Source organism: Harpegnathos saltator, unplaced genomic scaffold (assembly GCF_003227715.2).
Source record: "Harpegnathos saltator strain DR-91 unplaced genomic scaffold, Hsal_v8.6 scaffold217, whole genome shotgun sequence".
Taxonomy (NCBI): Eukaryota; Metazoa; Arthropoda; class Insecta; order Hymenoptera; family Formicidae; genus Harpegnathos; species Harpegnathos saltator.
Window position 1 is genome coordinate 154,472 of NW_020230003.1, and position 19,532 is coordinate 174,003.

Below are 19,532 nucleotides of genomic sequence, written 5' to 3' on the forward strand. Positions count from 1 at the left end.
TAAAATCTAAGGCGTTCCCTAATAAATCCTTCTAAAGCCCTCATTTTTCTTATCAAAGCCTTATTTCGTAGCCATTTCGTAAAATCTAAAATATCCCTAAAAGATCCATTTCGGAGCTTGATGTGGTAATAATGAGGCATCCGTCTTTAGGACATCCTACTTTCAGCCTTATCGGGGCCTTATGCTTCATGAGGATGGCCCTAACAATTTTTTGTTTTCAGGATGTTATAAAGTTAAAAATCTCTAATGATATTCTCACTGAGAGAAAATTCCGCGAAAAAATTGCTCCGAATTGCACAGAGAAATTCTTAATAAAATTAAGGTCGCAAGTTATGAATGCAATTCTTATAGTTGTTACACAGAACAAAAGAACAAAATCGTGTTGTTCATTCTACCGCATAATGTTCTTTATTCTTACTTTTCTCTCGGCAAGAAATTGCGAAAGAATAATTAACCAGCAATTAACTCGGCGATACATTTTCTCGTGTGCAGTGGCTATCTAATTGCTCGTAATTCGCGCGGCAAACACTGCTCACCAAATGATAATTATGCCTGTTAGTTGTGCCGTGATGTACGAAGTGTATCGCGAAATACTCTCGTATCGAACTTAGAAAGCGAATTCCCTTATGAATATGGAATGAATTTTCCATGATAAAAACTTATTCGGTCATCGTCCTCCCGTTTTCACGATCCTCTGATATAAATAATAAACATGTGTTTTATACACATCAAAGACTTTTTCTTAATATCTAAAGTCTCTCTCTCTCTCTCTCTCTCTCTCTCTCTCTCTCTCTCTCTCTCTCTCTCTCTCTCTCTCTCTCTCTCTCTCTCTTCTCACAAAATCTTACGCTTCAATTATCCCAAGATAAAATGGTACAGTCATAAATCATGAAAAACATCTAGCCTTAGTAGTCGCGTTCCTCTCCGTTAGCTTTTTCGAATTATTTGTTATTTTTACTATTGCTCATCAACTCAATTTCTTTTTAAAATCGTTCTTCTTTAAAGATGTGAACCGCCATTCGCGTTCTTGAGATCGCGAGAATGCATCAACGTGAACAGCAGAAATCAGTTTTTCTTCGCTTCTAGCGGTCAGGACTAATCAGGACGCCGCGCCAAGATATCAATGTCGAATCTGACATCTTTCTCGTCGCGCTACAACGAAAGGATATTTAATGGAACACGAGCTGTACGTACATAGCCGAGCATGTACTTCCCATGTCTGCGTTACGCTGTAGACAATGATTAGCGTCTGTGTCAAATTGATCTTATGTCTAATAAATATCGCTCGGACTTTCACCGAAGCGCATTGTATTAAGAATATACGTTCCAACCTCTTAGAAAGGCCGTGTGCATCAGACGAGTTTGCTCGCTCGTATTTGCGATCAAAAAATCATAAAACGCGAGAGCCGCTGGGGGGACGGGAAATAATAAAGCATTGAAAATCGTTCTAGTGTGTGTGTGTGTGTGTGTGTGTATGTGTGTGTGTGTGTGTGTGCACACATGACATATATATATATATAAAAATAATGATCGATATGAAAAACAAAACTCACGAGGAAAAAAGAAAGAACACGAGTCAACGTGATGACGCATATTGCTCTCTGCTAGAAAATAATTTCGCGTGATATGATTAACGTTTAACTCGTTAAATGGAGGAATTGATCGATTAATTCATCATCGTTTGACGCATATTGGATTTTGCACGTGTGGGTGTGATGAATCTCAGTGTTCAGGTCTCATTACCCGAAGGATACTTGCGTTCATTTTTCTTCTTTCAAATAGTTGTCTTTAACGGAAAATATTTCCTTAATAATCGTCGTAAGTTTAAAAAAAATTCAAGTTTTAAAAAAATTCATTAGCATGTAATCAAAAGAAAAATTCACTTTCTTTCAAGAATATCACAAAATTTGTATTCTATGTGACGAGTAAACTGAATTTTTATTTTAATATTCTCGATTGAAATATTGAACTTGCTAGAAGGAGGAGGGACCTAGAATGTATTTCAAATAAATTTGATGCTTACTTGCTTTGATGTGAACTTGCAATAGATTTGCAGATACGAATTGATGAGATACTTGAAATCAGGATTGAGAAAGTTACTTTGTAAAAGTATCTAGTTACAGTTTTTTTCACTGAAATAGTAACCAGTTACAGTTACAAGTTACTGACCTTTAAAAATAACATGTTACAGTTACAGTTATTTAGAAAGTAACGAGTCGTTACTTTTCAGTTACCTTTTTACAATAATTGTGCTATTATTTTAAATTTCGTAATTGTGTAAATTCCTTCAAATTTATATAAAAGTAGTTTGTTGGTTATTATATATTTCTTATGTTGTATATAATTTTTACAAATTAGATTAATTTAAATAAACAATTCATATTTATTCTTTAAGACTATAACAATTATAACAATTAATAACAACATTAATAACAATTACAAAAAAGTGAATGAATTTAATGGAGATAATAAATACTAAAAATACTAAAAGTAATTTTAACATAAAAAATTAGATTTTTTCACTAAAAAGTATATTGATATTTTATAAATAAAGACTTATATTCATATGTTTTCTTATATTTGCAGTTGAAGTTCTACTTGCATGAATAATATTTTTGCCAGCGCAAATTTTGCAGAGAAATGCCCAGTTGTTCTCATTTCCAAATTTTTGCTGTAATTCGAATATTTCTGCATATGCTGGTCATGGCATTTTACAATCCTTCTCCGAAGATTGAGATGTTTTATCCATTGCTTGAATTTTTTATATAACTGAAATCACGCAACGCACTTCACGCTAAACGCAGGTTATGTTAACAAATAAGGACTAGCGACGCGCGACGGAATGTCCAATAGGCGTGCAATTTTTTTGAAAAAAAAAAATGCAGGTTACGTTCGGAGAGAAGAATATAAGCGCTATTGCATCATTTTATCCTTCTTTTACATCTAATGAATGATAAAGATAGATGAGCGTTTCCAAATGCAGCCAGAATAACTAAGTATGTTTATCGGATATCAAACATCGCACGTCGCGTTATCGTGCTGGTCTGCAAATTAAGTTTGAAATATATAAAGCAACTATTAAAGTAACTATTAAAGTTATTAGTTACTTTAATAGTTGCTTTATATATTTTAAACTTAAAAATTATAAAACAAATGTAACTAAGTTACATTTACAGATGGAAAAAACGGGATAAAGTTAAGTTATAGTTACAGTTACCAAAAAAGAAAAAAACTGTAACTGTAACTTCGTTACAAGTAACGAATTACTCTCCAACCCTGCTTGAAACATGTAACGTTTACTCGAATGCAGTGTGTACTTTCCCGCGCACAGAATTCAGAACAGGCGTGTCGAGTTTAATTTTACGTGGACTCTGGAAAATCGTCGATGCAAAGCACTCGGCATATATCAATCGACAGTTCATAAACCGTCGCGCGATTGTTAATCTCACGTGAATCTCCCCGGGGCCCTCCGGCGACTCCGTCGACGAAAGACGAAAAGCAAGTAATCGCGAACGAGCAACAGCCTCGCGAGCGCAAATACGCGCTCGAGTCCACGGCGTGGAAGGTAGAGAGGATTGGCGGAGATGCGGCGCAGGATACCGGCTATACTCGAGCAGTTTCTGGTTGGTTGGTAAGTGGGACTAGCGGGGACTCATAGGCTCGTAGCGTCCTACGCGGGTCCGCAGTCGGACGCAAACCCCGAAACAATCTCATCGCGAGAGAACTTGCCTCTTTCTCGTCTATCGTCCTCATCGAATTCCGCCTCTCGCTCTTTCTCTTTCTCTCTTTTTCCTCTCTCTCTCTCTCTCTTCTCTCTCTCTCTCTCTCTCTCTCTCTCTCTCTCTGTCTCTCCCTCCCTCCTTCTTTCTTAATAGAGAGCAAGTGCTCATCCTAACAAACGAAGCTGCCCTAGAACGCGGAAAAGGGTGGTTGTGCGCGAGAAAAAGCGGAAACATCGCAAAACGGTCGGGCCTCAGGTGTCAAAACACTCAGGTGTCTTATCGCATAGGTCTGTATGAAGCGAACAGCCGCGGAAGCGTCCAACGTCGGCGGCTGGTTGCTCACCTGGATCGTCGGGAGCATTCGTACTCGCTCGAGTTAGTGCGTGCAAGCGTACGAACGACGGAGTCGTAGCACGCGCGCGCGCGCGCGCACGCACGTTTTCGGAAAGACGGAAAAGGCACCGGAAAAGGGTCAGGATTTGATACCGAAGCCTACCGAAAAGAGCTGTCAGCGGACGTGTTGGGGCAGGTCAATACAGCTGTACGATCGCCTTCCTTCCTTCCTTGCTAGCGGGGATCGCGGTCGAGGTCGGCGCCAACGACGAGGTCGCGCCGTCGAGGTGGAGCGAGGACGAAAGTCAAGGTCAAGGGTCGGTACACTGATCAACACGCTGCGCCGAGAGGTATGAGTGCTTAATGCCTTTGTCAATCCGATATTAACGGCGCATCCAATATAATCGCATCGCAAGGCACCGCGCATTGTTACGCGGTATCGCAAATTTATGGGTCGACAACTCGCTCGTGCGATTGTATCCGCGCTTGCGAAAATTTCAAACATGTTCATCTATTTCTATTGTTTGTATAAAATGTTCCGTCGTCTTTCCTTTTATTATTTTTCGATTCTTAAATAAAAATTTGAATATATAAATTATGCGAATGATTTCGTTGTCTGTTTTCAATTATTTTCAATTATTGTACGATAAAACTATCAAGATATAAAATCATTACTTTTTAGTTGAAGAAGGAAAAATAACAAATCGAATAATTGGTAATCTTCAATATTTTGATATCTGTTTCATCCAGATAACGGTTAATTTAGTTTGTTACTGTGTTGATATATAAAATAATTAATAATTAATAATCTTTTATAAGTCATATTTTACGTAATGAATTCTTGAGTGGAAATTTCAAAGTAAAATTAATGGATTAATTAAGAGGATATAATTATGTCTCAACAAAGAAAAAGAGAGAAAAAACGAGTCACAGATTCGCTCTATCAGCATCCGGATCAACGCGGTCAACGTGGTCATTCAAAAGAAAGATCACGCGCAGTTAATATTCCGATATTTCGACCGCCGACATTGCTTTTCGTATTTCCGCTGTGACCTAGAGAACGTGTCCAACTGTCGGTGCTATCGATGCGAAAGCAACCTAGTGGTGTATTATCCCAAATATCAAACTTCGCGTTTCCCGTGCTCTTCTTTTTTCCCCTCGATGATGCAAATTTGCTGGACGATAGACAACAATAAGATCCTTGGCTCAAATCTTCCGACAATTACATTTCCCGGAGCAAATTACTATGGTCGGCAGCAACTCGTATTCCAAATTGCACGAAAGCGAACATATGGTACGACATCGCCGTGATATCACGTTACGCCGCAAGAAGCCGGCTATTCACGGATCTCACCGCGGTGAACGATGCGACGAGCACGGTACAATGAACGCGGGACACTACAATAAGGAAAAGGGCTGTAACACGTTAAGCCAATTTACGAAAGATCCGTTAGGCGGGCACGTCGGCACATTGAGACGCGACTCTCAGGCCTCCTTTGTCTCCCGACTTCGCCTTTTGAAACGCGCGAGATCCTTTACGTGTCGCATAGAGATGCGAGCGCGAATAATTTTAAGAGATGGGCGAGAGAGAGAGAGAGAGAGAGAGAGAGAGAGAGAGAGAGAGAGAGAGAGAGAGAGAAACGAACTTCGGAGGGAGGAGCCTTATATCCATCGCTAATTACACAACTTTGTACAGTCAAGCGAGGCAAGCGCGCTTTCCTTTCGGTCTCGTTAGTCCGGCAAATTACCGGACGCGTGTTTTCGCGAAAATATTCTACTTTGCAGTGCGCCGCTTCCACGAGCGTATTTCTCGTACTATCGAGGCGCTGCATATTTCGTCTCGCCTCACATCATCCTCGAGATAAGCGAGATATGTATCTATCGCGTGTTCAACGACACGAGAAATATTCTAATGAAACGTAATATCTAACATCTGATGTCCGGAGCGTGCGGATCGATACGACCTTGCAAATGCAACAAGATAACGGCGCATATGGTTTGTACCGAATGACCCAATTTCGCCAGTGTCGTATGGCAGACGTGCGATAACTGTTGCAGTAGCGTCGGACAAGATCGAGCGCGTGAAAGGAAAATACGTAGGCAGGTAGGCAGATAAACGGTCAACTTGCTGTGGACCGACACACTGATATTCAGCAAGATCAAGCAATAAAGCACGTGTGCCTCCCTCCCCTCCTCCCCGATTATTTTAGTAATTTCTATCTAATTCTCTCTCGTCGGCGAACATTTCAAGCGAGAAAAATAGGATTTAGTTGGATCTGATTGGATTTGAGAAAACGTTGAAAATGACTACCGAATTGCGATAAAAAATTTTCGTGATATCTCTTCGTTAAAGGGAAACACCGGGAAAATTTCTTGCCTCAATAGCTCGACAGATACCTTTATTTGCTTCGATTCGGCGCGCGGCAACTGCGGTAGGAAAAGAAGTGAATAAATGCACATTCTTCTTTTTTTTATTCTTCCGTTTCTATCTAAGCACATGTTTTTACCGAGAAGAGTAATCTGGTTCAATTAAAAAAAAATTGTTTTGAGATTGCAAGGTCGTGTTAAAAGAATCTTGTAATAAATGCTCATCTGAGGAAAACGGAGAAAATTTGTCATCTCGTCTTGATTTGACATTTTTGCAGACTATTCTCGTTCGCCGTACAATTCATTGTAAAGAGTGCCCCAAAATTCATGCAAGAAGTAATTTTGATAGAAAACAGGTTTATAATTAAAAATTGTAAATTTTTTATTGATTCATAAAATATACATAAAGTATAGGGTTATGTATGGAATAGCATATCGGGTAAACGGCCACAGCGAAGAGAGTTCGTTGAATGGATTATGGAACAACAACCTGCTGCTGTAGATACTGATTTTTCAAACAAAATCATCTTCAGCGATGAGGCTCATTTTCACCTTGATTGCTTGGTTAATCGACAAAATTGTCGCATTTGGGATTCAGAAAATCCACAAGTGATTGTTGAGAAACAAATGCATCCACAACGTGCCATTGTTTGATGCGGATTTTGGCGGCTGGAGGCATCATCGGACCATTCTTCTTCGAAAATGCGGCTGGTCAGGCAATAACAGTTAATGGTGCTCGCTATCGCGACATGATAATCCAGTTTTTTGTGCCGAAATTGCAAGATATGGATGTGGACGACATGTGGTTTCAACAAGACGGTGCCACATGCCATACAGCCCGAGAAACAATTCAATTACTGCATAAGTCATTTCCTGATCGTGTAATTTCCCGTTTTGGTGATCAGATTTGGCTGCCCAGATCATGCGATTTAACGCCGTTGGACTTTTTTCTTTGGAGTTTTTTGAAGTCTAAGGTTTATGCCAACAAGCCCACGACCACCCACGCCTTGAAGGAGGAAATTTCAACAAAAGAGTGCATATATGCCAGCAAAGCCGTGGAGGCCATTTACCCGATATGCTATTCCATACATAACCCTATACTGTATACTTTATGAATCAATAAAAAATTTACAATTTTTAATTAAATCTGTGTTTTCTATCAAAATTACTTCTTGCGTGAATTTTGGGACACCCTTTAGTACGATTCCATTAGATAACACTCCGCCTGCGTAACGAGATCCCCTTCCACATCTTCAGGCAGTAAGTATCATTGAACTTGACATGTTGCAGTTATCTCTCGACCGTTTTCCATATCACGTGCACAGATGCGTCGTTTAGTTTCCATATTGCGTCGAGTTTACTCATACTAGAAATGGCTTATTCAGTTATAATCATATAAAGACTGTGTAGAGAGAGAGAGAGAGAGAGAGAGAGAAGAGAGAGAGAGAAAAAAAAAAAAAAAAAAAAAAAAAAAAAAAAAAAAAAAGAGAAGAGAGAGAGGAGAGAGAGAGAGAGAGAGAGAGAGAGAGAGAGAGAGAGAGAGAGAGAGAGAGAGAGAGAGAGAGAGAGAGAAATGTGGAGAGACAGATAGAAAAATTACAGCGGAGAAGAGAGAAATCGTAAAAATGAAGTTGAATTACGAACTCTTCCTGACGTCTCTCAAATCCTGATTAGTGACGAAATGGCGAATACTGTATTCACGTTAGTATGCACTTAACTACATGAGAAAAATCTAATTACCGTTGTGAGAGCGAGAGCTCTACTCTGTCGAGGCAGTACTGAAGCAAATACTACCTCGAGAGAGTAAAATGCGCCACACATACACGCGCGCGCGCGCATGTCTTGTATATGATGGTCGATATGTTGTATTACGTTCTACATTATCTACGTTTACAAGCTGCTAACATTTATTTCTCCTCTCAGGAAGACAACGTCGGTATATGATAGAAAAATAAAATCAATTAGTCAATCAATTTACAATGGATAGCAAAGAAGGAAATAAGACGGAGAGTTAAGTTTCTTTCGTTGATTTAAGTTGATTTCTAGTTTCATAAATAAAATAAAAAAAAATATAAAATATAAAAATATAAAAGAGGATAAAAGAGACGAGATAAAAATATAATACTGGGTACTAATTAAATAAATAATTTTTAATAAAAAAACTTCAATAATGAATAAATTAGTTCGAATAAGTCATCTATCACGGGCGCGAAATAATAATAATATAATTTTTATATTGTTATATTTGCAGATCCTATAAAAGACATCGAGTGACACGATATCGATCGGCTATCGTTGCAAGAAAATTTGAGAAGGAGTGCACCGCGACGAGAATACCGAAAGTAGCATTTCGCAAAGCATCAATGTCAAGAATGCGAGCTATCAGGTGGTACGTTTGGCTCGCGCTGTTGACGGCGGTGCTGGCGGTACCAGCGTCGCCGAAGGTGCGTCCCGACGATCTAACCAAAGGAAAGAAAACCACTCCGATCGCGCCTGGCGGAGGTAAGAAGGACGTGACTATGATTACCGCGACCACGGCATCGAGACCAATCGCGAACGCGACGTTCCCATACGCCCTGAAGAACACCACTTTGCATTTATCATCGCCCTTCTCGGCGTCTCCGTCGTCACTGGCTGCAGCGACCAGCACCATGGCAGCGGCGACGGCAACGATGACGGCGACAGCGGCGGTCGCCGTCACGACGGCAACGACGGCAGCGACGGCAACGGCCATGGCGACGGCAACCTCAGCGGCGACGACGGCGGAAATAGCCGTTACATCCGCCACGACAACATTGAAACTACCGACGATCGTCACGAGAACGACGCCGTCGTTAGTGTCCACGGCGGCTTTCACGACGAACGCGACCTCCGACGACTTGGACATTACCAGCGGCATCACCAGCTCGAGTTCTACCTTCACCGAAACATCTCCGAGGATAATCTCACCTACCCAACACACGGCCACAGTGTTGTCAAGGAAATCAACGGCTGCGGCCGCCGCCGCCGCCGCCTCCTCCTCCGCTGCCATCGCCGCCATCGCCACCAATGTCACGACCACTGCGCCTCTGACATCGGCTAAAGAAACACGAGAATCGCCCGGAAAGATCAGACCGCAAATCAAACTGACGACAAATTACACCAGCATCAGCGAGGTAAGCGCATTATCCGCAGACTGACCAACCGACCGACCGGTTGGGTGACTTCTCTAGCCGCAGCAACTTTCCAGTCATATTGTTCGTATTGTTCGGTTTTACTCGAGATCACCGCCTCTTTGCGATTATCTCCCGTATACGCAGATTTCCGCTTATAATTACTTTAAACGGCGGATAAAGCGAGCCTCAGTGGGACACTGAGTTTTAATTAATTTGCAGCGGAGCGCGATCGGAGATCGCGCGGTGTTGACGAATTCCGCAACGAGCAAGACAAACGGGATGCGGCGCGCCGAGCGAAAGGCGAATATTACGCTTGAAATATCGGCGCGCGTCACGCTCTAACGTGAAAATTGCCGGCGTGTTGCTCATGACAGTGAATTTCCGAGCAAAAACAGAAATCATTCGGAAGATGACGGGCGGAAACTCATCCGAGAAAGTAGCAAGGCAAAGGGAACACTGATGGCGGGAAAGAAAGAGACAGAGAGAGAGAGAGAGAGAGAGAGAGAGAGAGATATTTCTCTCGATCATGTGTTCGTCGCGTTTCACATCCGCTGTATAGCTCGTTATCGTACCCGCCCGGTAATTAAAGGCGTTTCTGAACGCCCCGAGAAACTCGATCGATAGCACGGTTTATCGGCAGATTATCCGTGATTGACAATACAACGAGCCCGATGTTTCCGAAATCATTTCTAGAGCAAGTAATTTCCAGAGCAAGAGGAAAAGAGACAGCTCTAGTCGGCATCTTAAACGCATGCGACTCATTTCGCATGCGTCGAAACGAAAATAAGAAAAGCGGCGGCAACAGGATGCGGAAAATTCACTGCCACTGCAGGTTTACCTAATCGTTAGGCGCGCCATAAATCGTCGTCACCGAGAACCCTCTCCTCCCTCTCTCTTTTTTATTCCCCTTCTCCTCCGACGGAAAAAAAGAGAAGAAAGAAGCCCATATCTTGTCGCGCAAGCACGCGCGTATCCCGTTCCTGCTGGTTCTCCCTACCTTGAGAGCGAGTACAGAAAAGCGTGTACCTGATGATGCACGGTAGAAAGGAACCCAGATTCGAGTTATACAGCCGACATTGAGGATCGTATGGAGCTTAAGAAAAAATCGCATATAGGTCGACCGAGAAAGTAGCGTGTGCATCATACGTACTCCGTACTTAGAAAATACGTACTCCACGTACGTCGAGTGGACGGATATGCGCGCGCAAAATAGCGTAAAACGAGAAAGTAATCGACGACATTCGGTATGACTGGACATACGGGGTTATATCGTAATTATCCAAGTTAATCGAGTGTACGCGGCATGTCTCGCTTGTTCTTTCCGCGATAAGCCAAATGAGTTAGTCGAGGCAATTGGGTCACATCGGAACGAATGTTTTATAGCCCCGAGGAAAAAATTATTCTCCTCTGTTGAAGAGATATTGTATTTTTGCAACTTTAACACCGTGCATGATCTCTCTCTCTCTCTCTCTCTCTCTCTCTCTCTCTCTCTCTCTCTCTCTCTCTCTCTCTCTCTCTCTCTCTCTCCCTCCTTTCCTCTCGTTACTTCTCTCTCAAGATAACGGCGATACACCGATGGTGTATGAATCTGTTGAGCCATTTACGATCAAATAAGCGAATATAACGCATCTTGATTACAAATAGACAATTTCGTTCCGCGGAATACGGTAAATATACTGCGCTCTCAGCGGGCACGCGATGTTGCGAAATAACGGGGAGCGAAGCATTAATAATAATTAAATATTCTAACGTATTCGTAATAATAACCGCGCGGACGTTAATGACGGCGATGCGTAAATCGACTATGTAATATCTCGCGCGACGGAATTATTTGTCTATCCATTACCGGCTCGCCTGTGCAAAATGCAAAAGAATACGAGGGCATACGCGATGGCGGCTTATACACACACACACACATACGTATACACTCACACGTACGTCACGATTCACCGTGTCACGACGGAGAATTGATATCGTCGAATTACCGCGAGACGAACAATCGAACAAACGCGTTCGACGCGCAGCAGCAAGACGAATAAACGACCAGTCATGTGGCGATCGCTGCAAATCGAATCTCCCCGCTATCGTGTATTTACGCGAACGAAGGAAGTGGATTTTCAATTAACCGCAATTTGATTCCCCGTTCACCTTTCGTGATTACAACGACGATTACGACAGAATAAGAGGGAAAAAGTTTAATTAGAAACGCGCGTGCACATTACAGCCGTGTGAGATCAATTAAATTTACCCCCTCCCCCCTCCTCTGCGCGCTGCGCAGATTGTCGCAGTCTATAAACGACACGCGAAGGGAAGCAGACTTGAGACCGCGACCGATATTCAATGGTGTCGGTGAAACCGGGCTGGTAAGCATACTCAACGATTTAATTGATTTATACGCAGCACGGTCGAGTGAGTTTTGCAGTGAACTGGTACGAATGAGCATACAATGCGCATAGAAAGAAGGACTCAGGATGTAATTGCCGCTTGCCGTGCGGCAACCAGGTGTAGGTGATACGAGTCACACCATTCATCTATATCGAGTAGACATTCGCTTGAGAATTGTTCGCGTGCACTTGCTTCGAGAGTTGATACCGATTTCGCTCGAGATGTAGTGCGGGGGAGAATAATGGATAGTCCGTCGCCATCAGGACGGGAAAAGTGAAACAAGTTCCCGAGTAGAAAAATTAATAGGGTTCTAATAAAGGCTCGATTATTTTTCTCTAACATTAATCGGACCCTAGTAGGAATAGAAAGACAAAGGCCTTACAAAATGTGTAACAATGGGTTTAACGGGTCCTGATAAAGCGATATTATAAGGGCCTTATACGGCAATATTTTTATTATTGCTTGAGTAAAAATATTTGTTCTTTTCATTCCAAGAAATTTAGACTGTAAATACTTTATTTCTTTATAACCTTATTAGTATACAAGAATTTTTTATTTTAAAATTATAATATAATTTACAATAAAATATAGCATTCTTTACACATAAAAATCCTGCTACTATTTTTATTAAAGTTTGCTGCATTTCAAAACAAAGGCAATACTAAAAAAAAATCCTTGGAAGAGACTAATGAATATGGCAACTAATAAAATTAATAAAATTTGTTTTTAATTGCGGTATAATTAAAAAAATCTTTGAAAAAACCAAATAGAACGTATCTACTAAAACAATATTAAACTATAATAATTTTATTCTACGCTTCAGATCTTATTAATTTTCTATAACAAAACTTGATTTTGTACATCTAAAGCATCCTTAAAAGATCTTTCTAAGGTCCACATCAGTTTCCCCCATCAAAGCCTTATTTATTGGATCTAAGGCATCCTTAAAAAATCCTTCTAAGATCCTTCTCAGCTTTTCCTATCAAAGCCTTATTTCATAAAATCTAAAGCACCCCTAAAATACTCACCTCGAGGCCTGATATGATGATAATGAGGCATCTCTTTATAAGGCATCCTACTTTCAGTCTTATCAAGGCCTTATGCTTCATAAGGATGGCCTTAACAATTGTTTGCTCGGGTTTGCTATTTTTTATATGGAAGAGGAGAGAGAAGAAAAAGTGACGTGTGTGAATCGGCAAGTTTTCCAGTACTGACTTTACAATAGTGTATCATTTTCTTTGTTTTCTTTTTATTTGTTTTTAGCATTTTCTTCCTTTTTTCTCCTTTGTTTCCTTGAACCATCGATAACCACCTCCCTAAATAACGTGATCTTTCTCTCAACGCAGTTCTACTCAATCGGTTGTCGTGGGAGAAATATGTTCCGTAGATGGGATAAGCTTCTACATTAGAAGTCACAAAATAAAACAGGTGTCATAAAACAAAATCGACTAGTACCGTTGAATTCTTTATATACAGGGTGTCCCATTTTAAATACCCCAGGCAAATATCTCGAAAAATATGGAAGATACGGAAAAATGTTTCTGACAAAAGTTGTATAATTTCAGAGGGGACATAAAAAATAACTATATCAGTTTGTTAATTTGATGATTTTGAAATTTCCAAAAGTCGATAAGTTAGTAAAAGTCAGGGCGCTATTGCAACGATATATTTTTGAAACAAAGTAGAATAAAAAAAAGTCTAGTACCATTTTTTCTTCCGACAAACAGTTAAGAAAAGTAATGATCAGTAATGAAATGAATATTTCGAAAATGGCGCCATCTATAAACAAACTGATATAGTTATTTCATGCCCTCCTTGAAATCATACAGCTTCTGTCTAAAACATTTTTCCGTATTTTCCATGTTTTTCGAGATATTTGTCTGGGACATTTAAAATGGGACACTCTGTATAAAGAAACCGAGATGGTAGAGAATTTCTAAAAAAAGCGCGGAAGTTGGCAAGTTCTTCACTGTCGACTGTGCAACGAGATGCATATCTTTGTTTTTTGTTTTGTTTTCCTAGACCTTCGTAGACTACCAATCTTACAACGTTCTCAGAACGAAATCCTTCTCGATCGTTTGTACAGCTATGAAAGGATCATTGCCAGGATCACAAACTCGTCTTGTGCTATAAAGTGCGCTTCCCCGTGGAAAACGCATTGCAACATTATTTATTGCAAAATAAAATGCTTCGTTGAATTTTGCACATGCGAGTGGCTCGAAGGAAGTAGACACGTTTCTATTCCGGACGATAAAGCGTAATTATCAAAGCACGCAGACCACTAAATTGTATCAAGATCCGAATGATTCCGCTTCCTATAGATTATGCGAGCATGCTTGATTACTCGTATAGCGGATTATACATTCGCGATAATGGATCCGCGGCTCGCGATAATACCGATGTTTCCATTTTACGAGTATTTACGGCACGAGAATACCGTGCTGATTATCTTCTTAATGTCGATGTCGGTATTGTATGCACGTCGATATTTACGACTGCTCTTTCAGCGGTCCGTGTTGCGTTGCTACGATAGCGAACGAGATAGAAATAGAGAACTTTGCTAACGGTTCCGAATAGGAATTTTGCCCTCGCTACGCGCACTTCCGAGTTACGCGTAACGGAGCGTTACTCTAACACAATTTTCCGAACATAGCGCCGGTAACGAAATAAATAATTCAACGATTCGATCAGTCGCGGCGATCTATTAACGCCGAAAATATCGTAAAAGAAGAAAGTAATTTATTGTTTATACTAGTAATTTTTACCTTGACATGTTTTGGAATACATCTAATGTCCAATAAGAAAAGAATATGTTAAAAAGTAGCCGGTTTTTGCCGTCAAGTCAATATACAAAATTCGCATAGTTTCTTATAGTTATTGAGCCATAGAATCTTGGTGATATCTGTTTGTTATCGAAATGTGGGAGAAAAGAGTAAAAATCCCACAGATTAGTCATTTATGATTCCTATTTTTTTTTTACAATTTTTTGTCTATAGAATCACGTGATGAAATTCATTTGCTATTAAAATTGGCAACATATCCCTCGTATCCACTTTTGTAACGAGTCATGCTATATTTAGAAGGAAAAGCAGAAGTCATAAATAGCTCATTTTTTGGGGTTTTTATTTATTTTTCCCACACTTTGGTAGCAAATGAATATTAACATGATTCTACAATCGAAAAACTATAAGAAACTATAAGAAACTGTGCAAATTTTACATGCCGGATAAAAAGCAGCCGCTTTTTAACATACTTTTTTACCAATTATTATTTCAGGAATATTATTATTTCAGTTATTATTATTTCAGGGAAGCTATGCAGGATGTCCTATTTTAAATGAGCCAGACAAAAATCTCGAAAAATATGAAAGATATTAAGAAACATTCCAGACAAAAGTTGTATGATTTCAAAGAAGACATAAAACCAACTATATCATTTTATTTACAGATGGCGTCACTTTCAAGATATTCACTGATTATTACTTCTTTAAATGGAAATTCCAATTTTTTATTATATCATTTTTCTACCAAATAATTTGGACAATTTTTGTCTAAATCATTTTTTTATTTGCCTAAAAGTTTTTAGATATTTGAGGAAAACCTGATAACTTTTTCGACATTTAACTTACGATATCTCGCCAACTATTTGTCGAAAGAAAAAATGGTACCAGATTTTTTATTCTATTTGGTCTCAAGAATATATTGTTACAGTAGCGTCTTGGTTTTTATTTTTTTTACTTTATCTTTAGAAATTTCAAAATTATTAAATTAACAAAAGTTAGGACACTTTGTAACAATATATTTTTAAGATCAAATAGAGTAAAAAATCTAGTCCCACTTTTTCTTCCGACAAATAGTTAGCGAGATATCGTAAGCAAAATCTTGAAACAGTTACCAAATTTTCCTTAAATACTTCAAAAAATACTAGGCTAATAAAAAAATCTTTCAGACAAAAGTTTTCGAAATATTTCGCTGTCCCAGTACTTTTTATACATCCTGTATATTTCGGTACATTTTCTCATATAAAGTGCAGTACCATAATTTTCCAGTATTATATAATTTTTCAGTATTATAATTTGTCTTTATGCGGATTATGCATATTATAGTAAATCTTTAGGGCAATTGCATGTTTCAAATTTTTCGATTTATTATCTGAAAATGTGCTTTTACTGGATATAGATACGTTGAACTTCATTGAGAACGTGAACTTCATTGAGAAAAGATGTTACGTGTCTTCTTTTATGTTTTTGATCCAGAAACAGAGATGTTTAATGTATCGATGTTAAGATATATTACCAGTCAAAGTTGTCGAGCATTCGAAATATTTTCCGAAACCTCTCGGTTGATGGAGAAGAACCGTCTCATTTAATGATTAAGACACGCAAGCAGTCTGGCTTGAAGCAACTGCTCGTTCGTGAAAATTGTTACTTCAAGCACTCGCTACACATATAACACGCTTTCTCTACATCCGATATTTAATATTTATTACTTTCGCGTGTTTTGTCGAGCGATTAAGTAATGTTGTGTCTCAGGAGGATATTGGCTATAGAAAGTATATGCCGTTATCGATGCAAGCGGACGAAGAGACACTCTTACGCATTGCTCATGAAAATCGTGCGCATTACTTTCCATTTTTCATCGAACACAAAAGGATTCCAAGGAAAACTTCTCCATTGTACCGTTTGCGAGACAGTCCACCGGTGGAGCAATGGGCGCGCTGTTTCCTGCGCGACTAATAATAGCTCATGCTGAACGCGAGCTTCTACGCTACTTAATTTTACAAAAACAACCGTGAATAGAGTGCAACGGTAAATCGTGGCTTCTTTTCTCAAAGATACTTAAGGATTCTTAAGGATAATAATTGTAGGAATCTCGGAAACGCGCGCGCGCAACATTCGCGAATCACGATTCGTTGCGACATCATAAGACCGACGCGAGAACAAGGAGGAAAAAGAGAGAAGAGAAAATCCGCCGCTTACAATGTCAAATTCCTCAACTGTATTCTTCAACGTCTCGTCGACGCGCAACGACAACTTTTCACCAAAGTTGGCTACTACTCGCGCATATGTGACGAATAAAAATTTCCGCACGCAAGTTTCGCGTTGAATCAGATTAACAGAAAACAGAAGAGAAAAAAGTACTCTGTCGAAGCGAGCGTGTCCAAAGTCAAGGACTGTGATGGTACACCTTGCATTTTGGTACCGATACATGCATTAGGTCGACAAATCTACAAATAGCGAAAGGAGGACGAGCGTTCACGGTCGTGACGCAAACGGATCAACCGGTGCTAATATCACCAATGGAACGCGACGACGTTGAAAAGAAAATGTTAGAAAATAAAAGAATAGAGAGAGAGAGAGAGGGAGGGAGGAAGAGAGAGGAGAAAGAGAGAAAAGGAATTGTAGAAGAATGGCAAACGACGAAAGCGAGATAGAGAAGGAGAAGAAAGAAAGGAGAGGGGGAGCAATAACGTGGTATGGCCACGGACAATTTAACGCGACCTATTCTGGCTTGGCTTTAATCGATTTACTCTGTGCTACTTCCTGCATATTTGTGTACTATTTGTCCGCGAAATAGTAACGCGCCGAGCGAACAAGCGCTTCTTGCAGTTATATCGAGATGAAATAAAGGCGGTAAATCAACTAGCGGTTTCACTTTAATCGGACAGGGCTGTGGTCTGTGAAAAAAGGCGACAAGCGTTTCTTGTGTTTTTTTTACGACGTAAGGAAGAAGAACGTTAAATCGACAAAATGTACAAGCCTGCGATAGAATGCGAGAAAGAACTGAATGCCGACAATACGGGAATCGGTGCATCGAAAATACAATATTTGTCGGGTCCTGGAATTTTACTTTTTTCCTTCATTGCCTCTGAAAGTTGATAACCCAACATTATACTCTTTCTCCCTCTGCCCCCTCCTTTCCCCCTCTCTCTCTTTCTCTTCTTCTCTCTCATTGCTTCCTCGAATCACTATAATTTCGAGCGATAAACGGATGAGTTTTTCTACGAAGAGACGTAAACATAGAGTACTGAAAAAAAGAAGAAAAGAAAGATAAAGGGACAAGAGAAAAACGAAGAATCACGTAAACTCGGAGTGACCTCAACGGAGGACCGAGAAAGTGCGATCGTGTTTCGGTCAATGACCGAACGTCGTTTTATAAACGTCCATTTTGTAGCTTGAGTTCTATGTGGATTACGGCACGCGATGACATTTTTTTTTTAAGTCGGCTACAGTTTTGCATCTCCGGCCGAGTCGGGTCAAGCCGAGTCGAGTGAAGAAAAACCGAGACCAAACGAAACCACCAGATCGAACGAGACCGGAGGAGATCGTTTCAAAACCGCGGACGGAATTGCTCGAATGACACGGATCGTCTACGATTATGGTCGACACAATTATAGCGTTTCGTACCGCATTTCGATCGGACAATAGATTCCGCGAAAACCGAAAGAACAAACGCAAATAAATTTCGCGGCTCCGACCCTCGAGACTGCGCGCTCGAAACGAGCGGCAATTAACGCGTTCATGCATGACCAAGCGCGATGCTATCACGCTTAAAACTTGAAATGAGGTATTTCGGACATGCCTTTCGGAAGAGTGGACTTATGGAAGCGTCTTGTCAGCGTTCTTCCGCGAGCGACCGTCGCCCGTTTTTCCCCTCGTCTATGCTCGCCGGCTGCAGGACGCGGTCAAGACAAATTCCCAACATGTAATCATGCTAATCCTTTTCTTTCTTGGGCCCACGTCGCTGCCTTTTCAGCGAGCCCGACACACAACGATCGACGTAGCGTCTTTCACATATCGAGTTAATCGCTCTTTATCCGCATTATATTTCGATTATGTCAAATCCGTGTACACCGTGGGAATTTACATCTGAGGTTATCAGATTTGCAAATTGAGAAAGCTTAAAAAAGCTTATAAAAAAAGAATCTGAGAATGTAGTTTATAAAAACGTTCTTAAAGAATATATTAATGGACAAGGAATATTGAATAATCTGGACATTTTTAATATTACCTAGACGGTTGAATATTGAGTAAAATCTCAACGTCCGACAACATTATTTATATCGCGAGCGAATTTTTTGCGCGTTGAGCGTGCAAATTTTTTATTTCAAATCAATATTTAACGATTGTGAGAAAAATGAGAGAACGACAGATAACCGCTTGAGAGAACTTCGAAGGGACGATGGGCCCATTCCGGGCGCATGTCAAACGCCAAACATGCCTTTTTTGATTTTCAAAAACTGGTTACAACGACGTTACATGCGACGTTCGCACGAGAAAAACGGAATCTGAGGTTAAAAGGATATATGATTAACGAGTTTGCTACGCGCCCGGAATAGAGCCCCTGATGCTGAAATCTCTTTAAGAATCGGTGAGCAGATGAAGCGAACAGCGGGTGAGCGACGGTAAACGTGGTAAACGAGGTAAAGGATACGCCGTGAAGAAGACGGGATCAAGCCGCAAGGAGGGCTATAGTCTCGATAGCGCATAGTCTCACGTTCAAGGAAGTTAGTCGGGTGATGGATATCCGTACGGACCATCTTGTACCCCCTCGATATAGCACGTCCGCCT

The 19,532-nt window shown here is 40.3% G+C and overlaps 2 protein-coding genes across 7 annotated transcripts in view; one reads left to right on the forward strand and one right to left on the reverse strand.

Annotated features, from left to right (window-relative positions):
- Positions 1-19,532, reverse strand: part of LOC105185300 (elongation factor-like GTPase 1) — a 71,921-nt gene that overhangs the window by 21,035 nt on the left and 31,354 nt on the right. The gene's annotated exons all lie outside the window — the stretch shown is intronic.
- dsx-c73A (doublesex cognate 73A) overlaps positions 3,834-19,532 on the forward strand; it is a 40,139-nt gene continuing 24,440 nt past the window's right edge. Inside the window, exons 1-3 of one of the 5 annotated variants that reach the window (XM_025298411.1) lie at positions 7,968-8,123; positions 8,346-8,433; positions 8,674-9,577. In XM_025298411.1, the coding sequence (XP_025154196.1) occupies positions 8,402-8,433; positions 8,674-9,577 (936 nt within the window). In that variant the 5' untranslated portion in view covers positions 7,968-8,123; positions 8,346-8,401. Of the gene's footprint in view, positions 4,406-5,984; positions 6,160-7,967; positions 8,124-8,345; positions 8,434-8,673; positions 9,578-19,532 lie in introns of those variants that run through there. The other 4 variants (XM_025298410.1, XM_011144681.3, XM_025298413.1 and 1 more) reach the window with 4 other exon arrangements.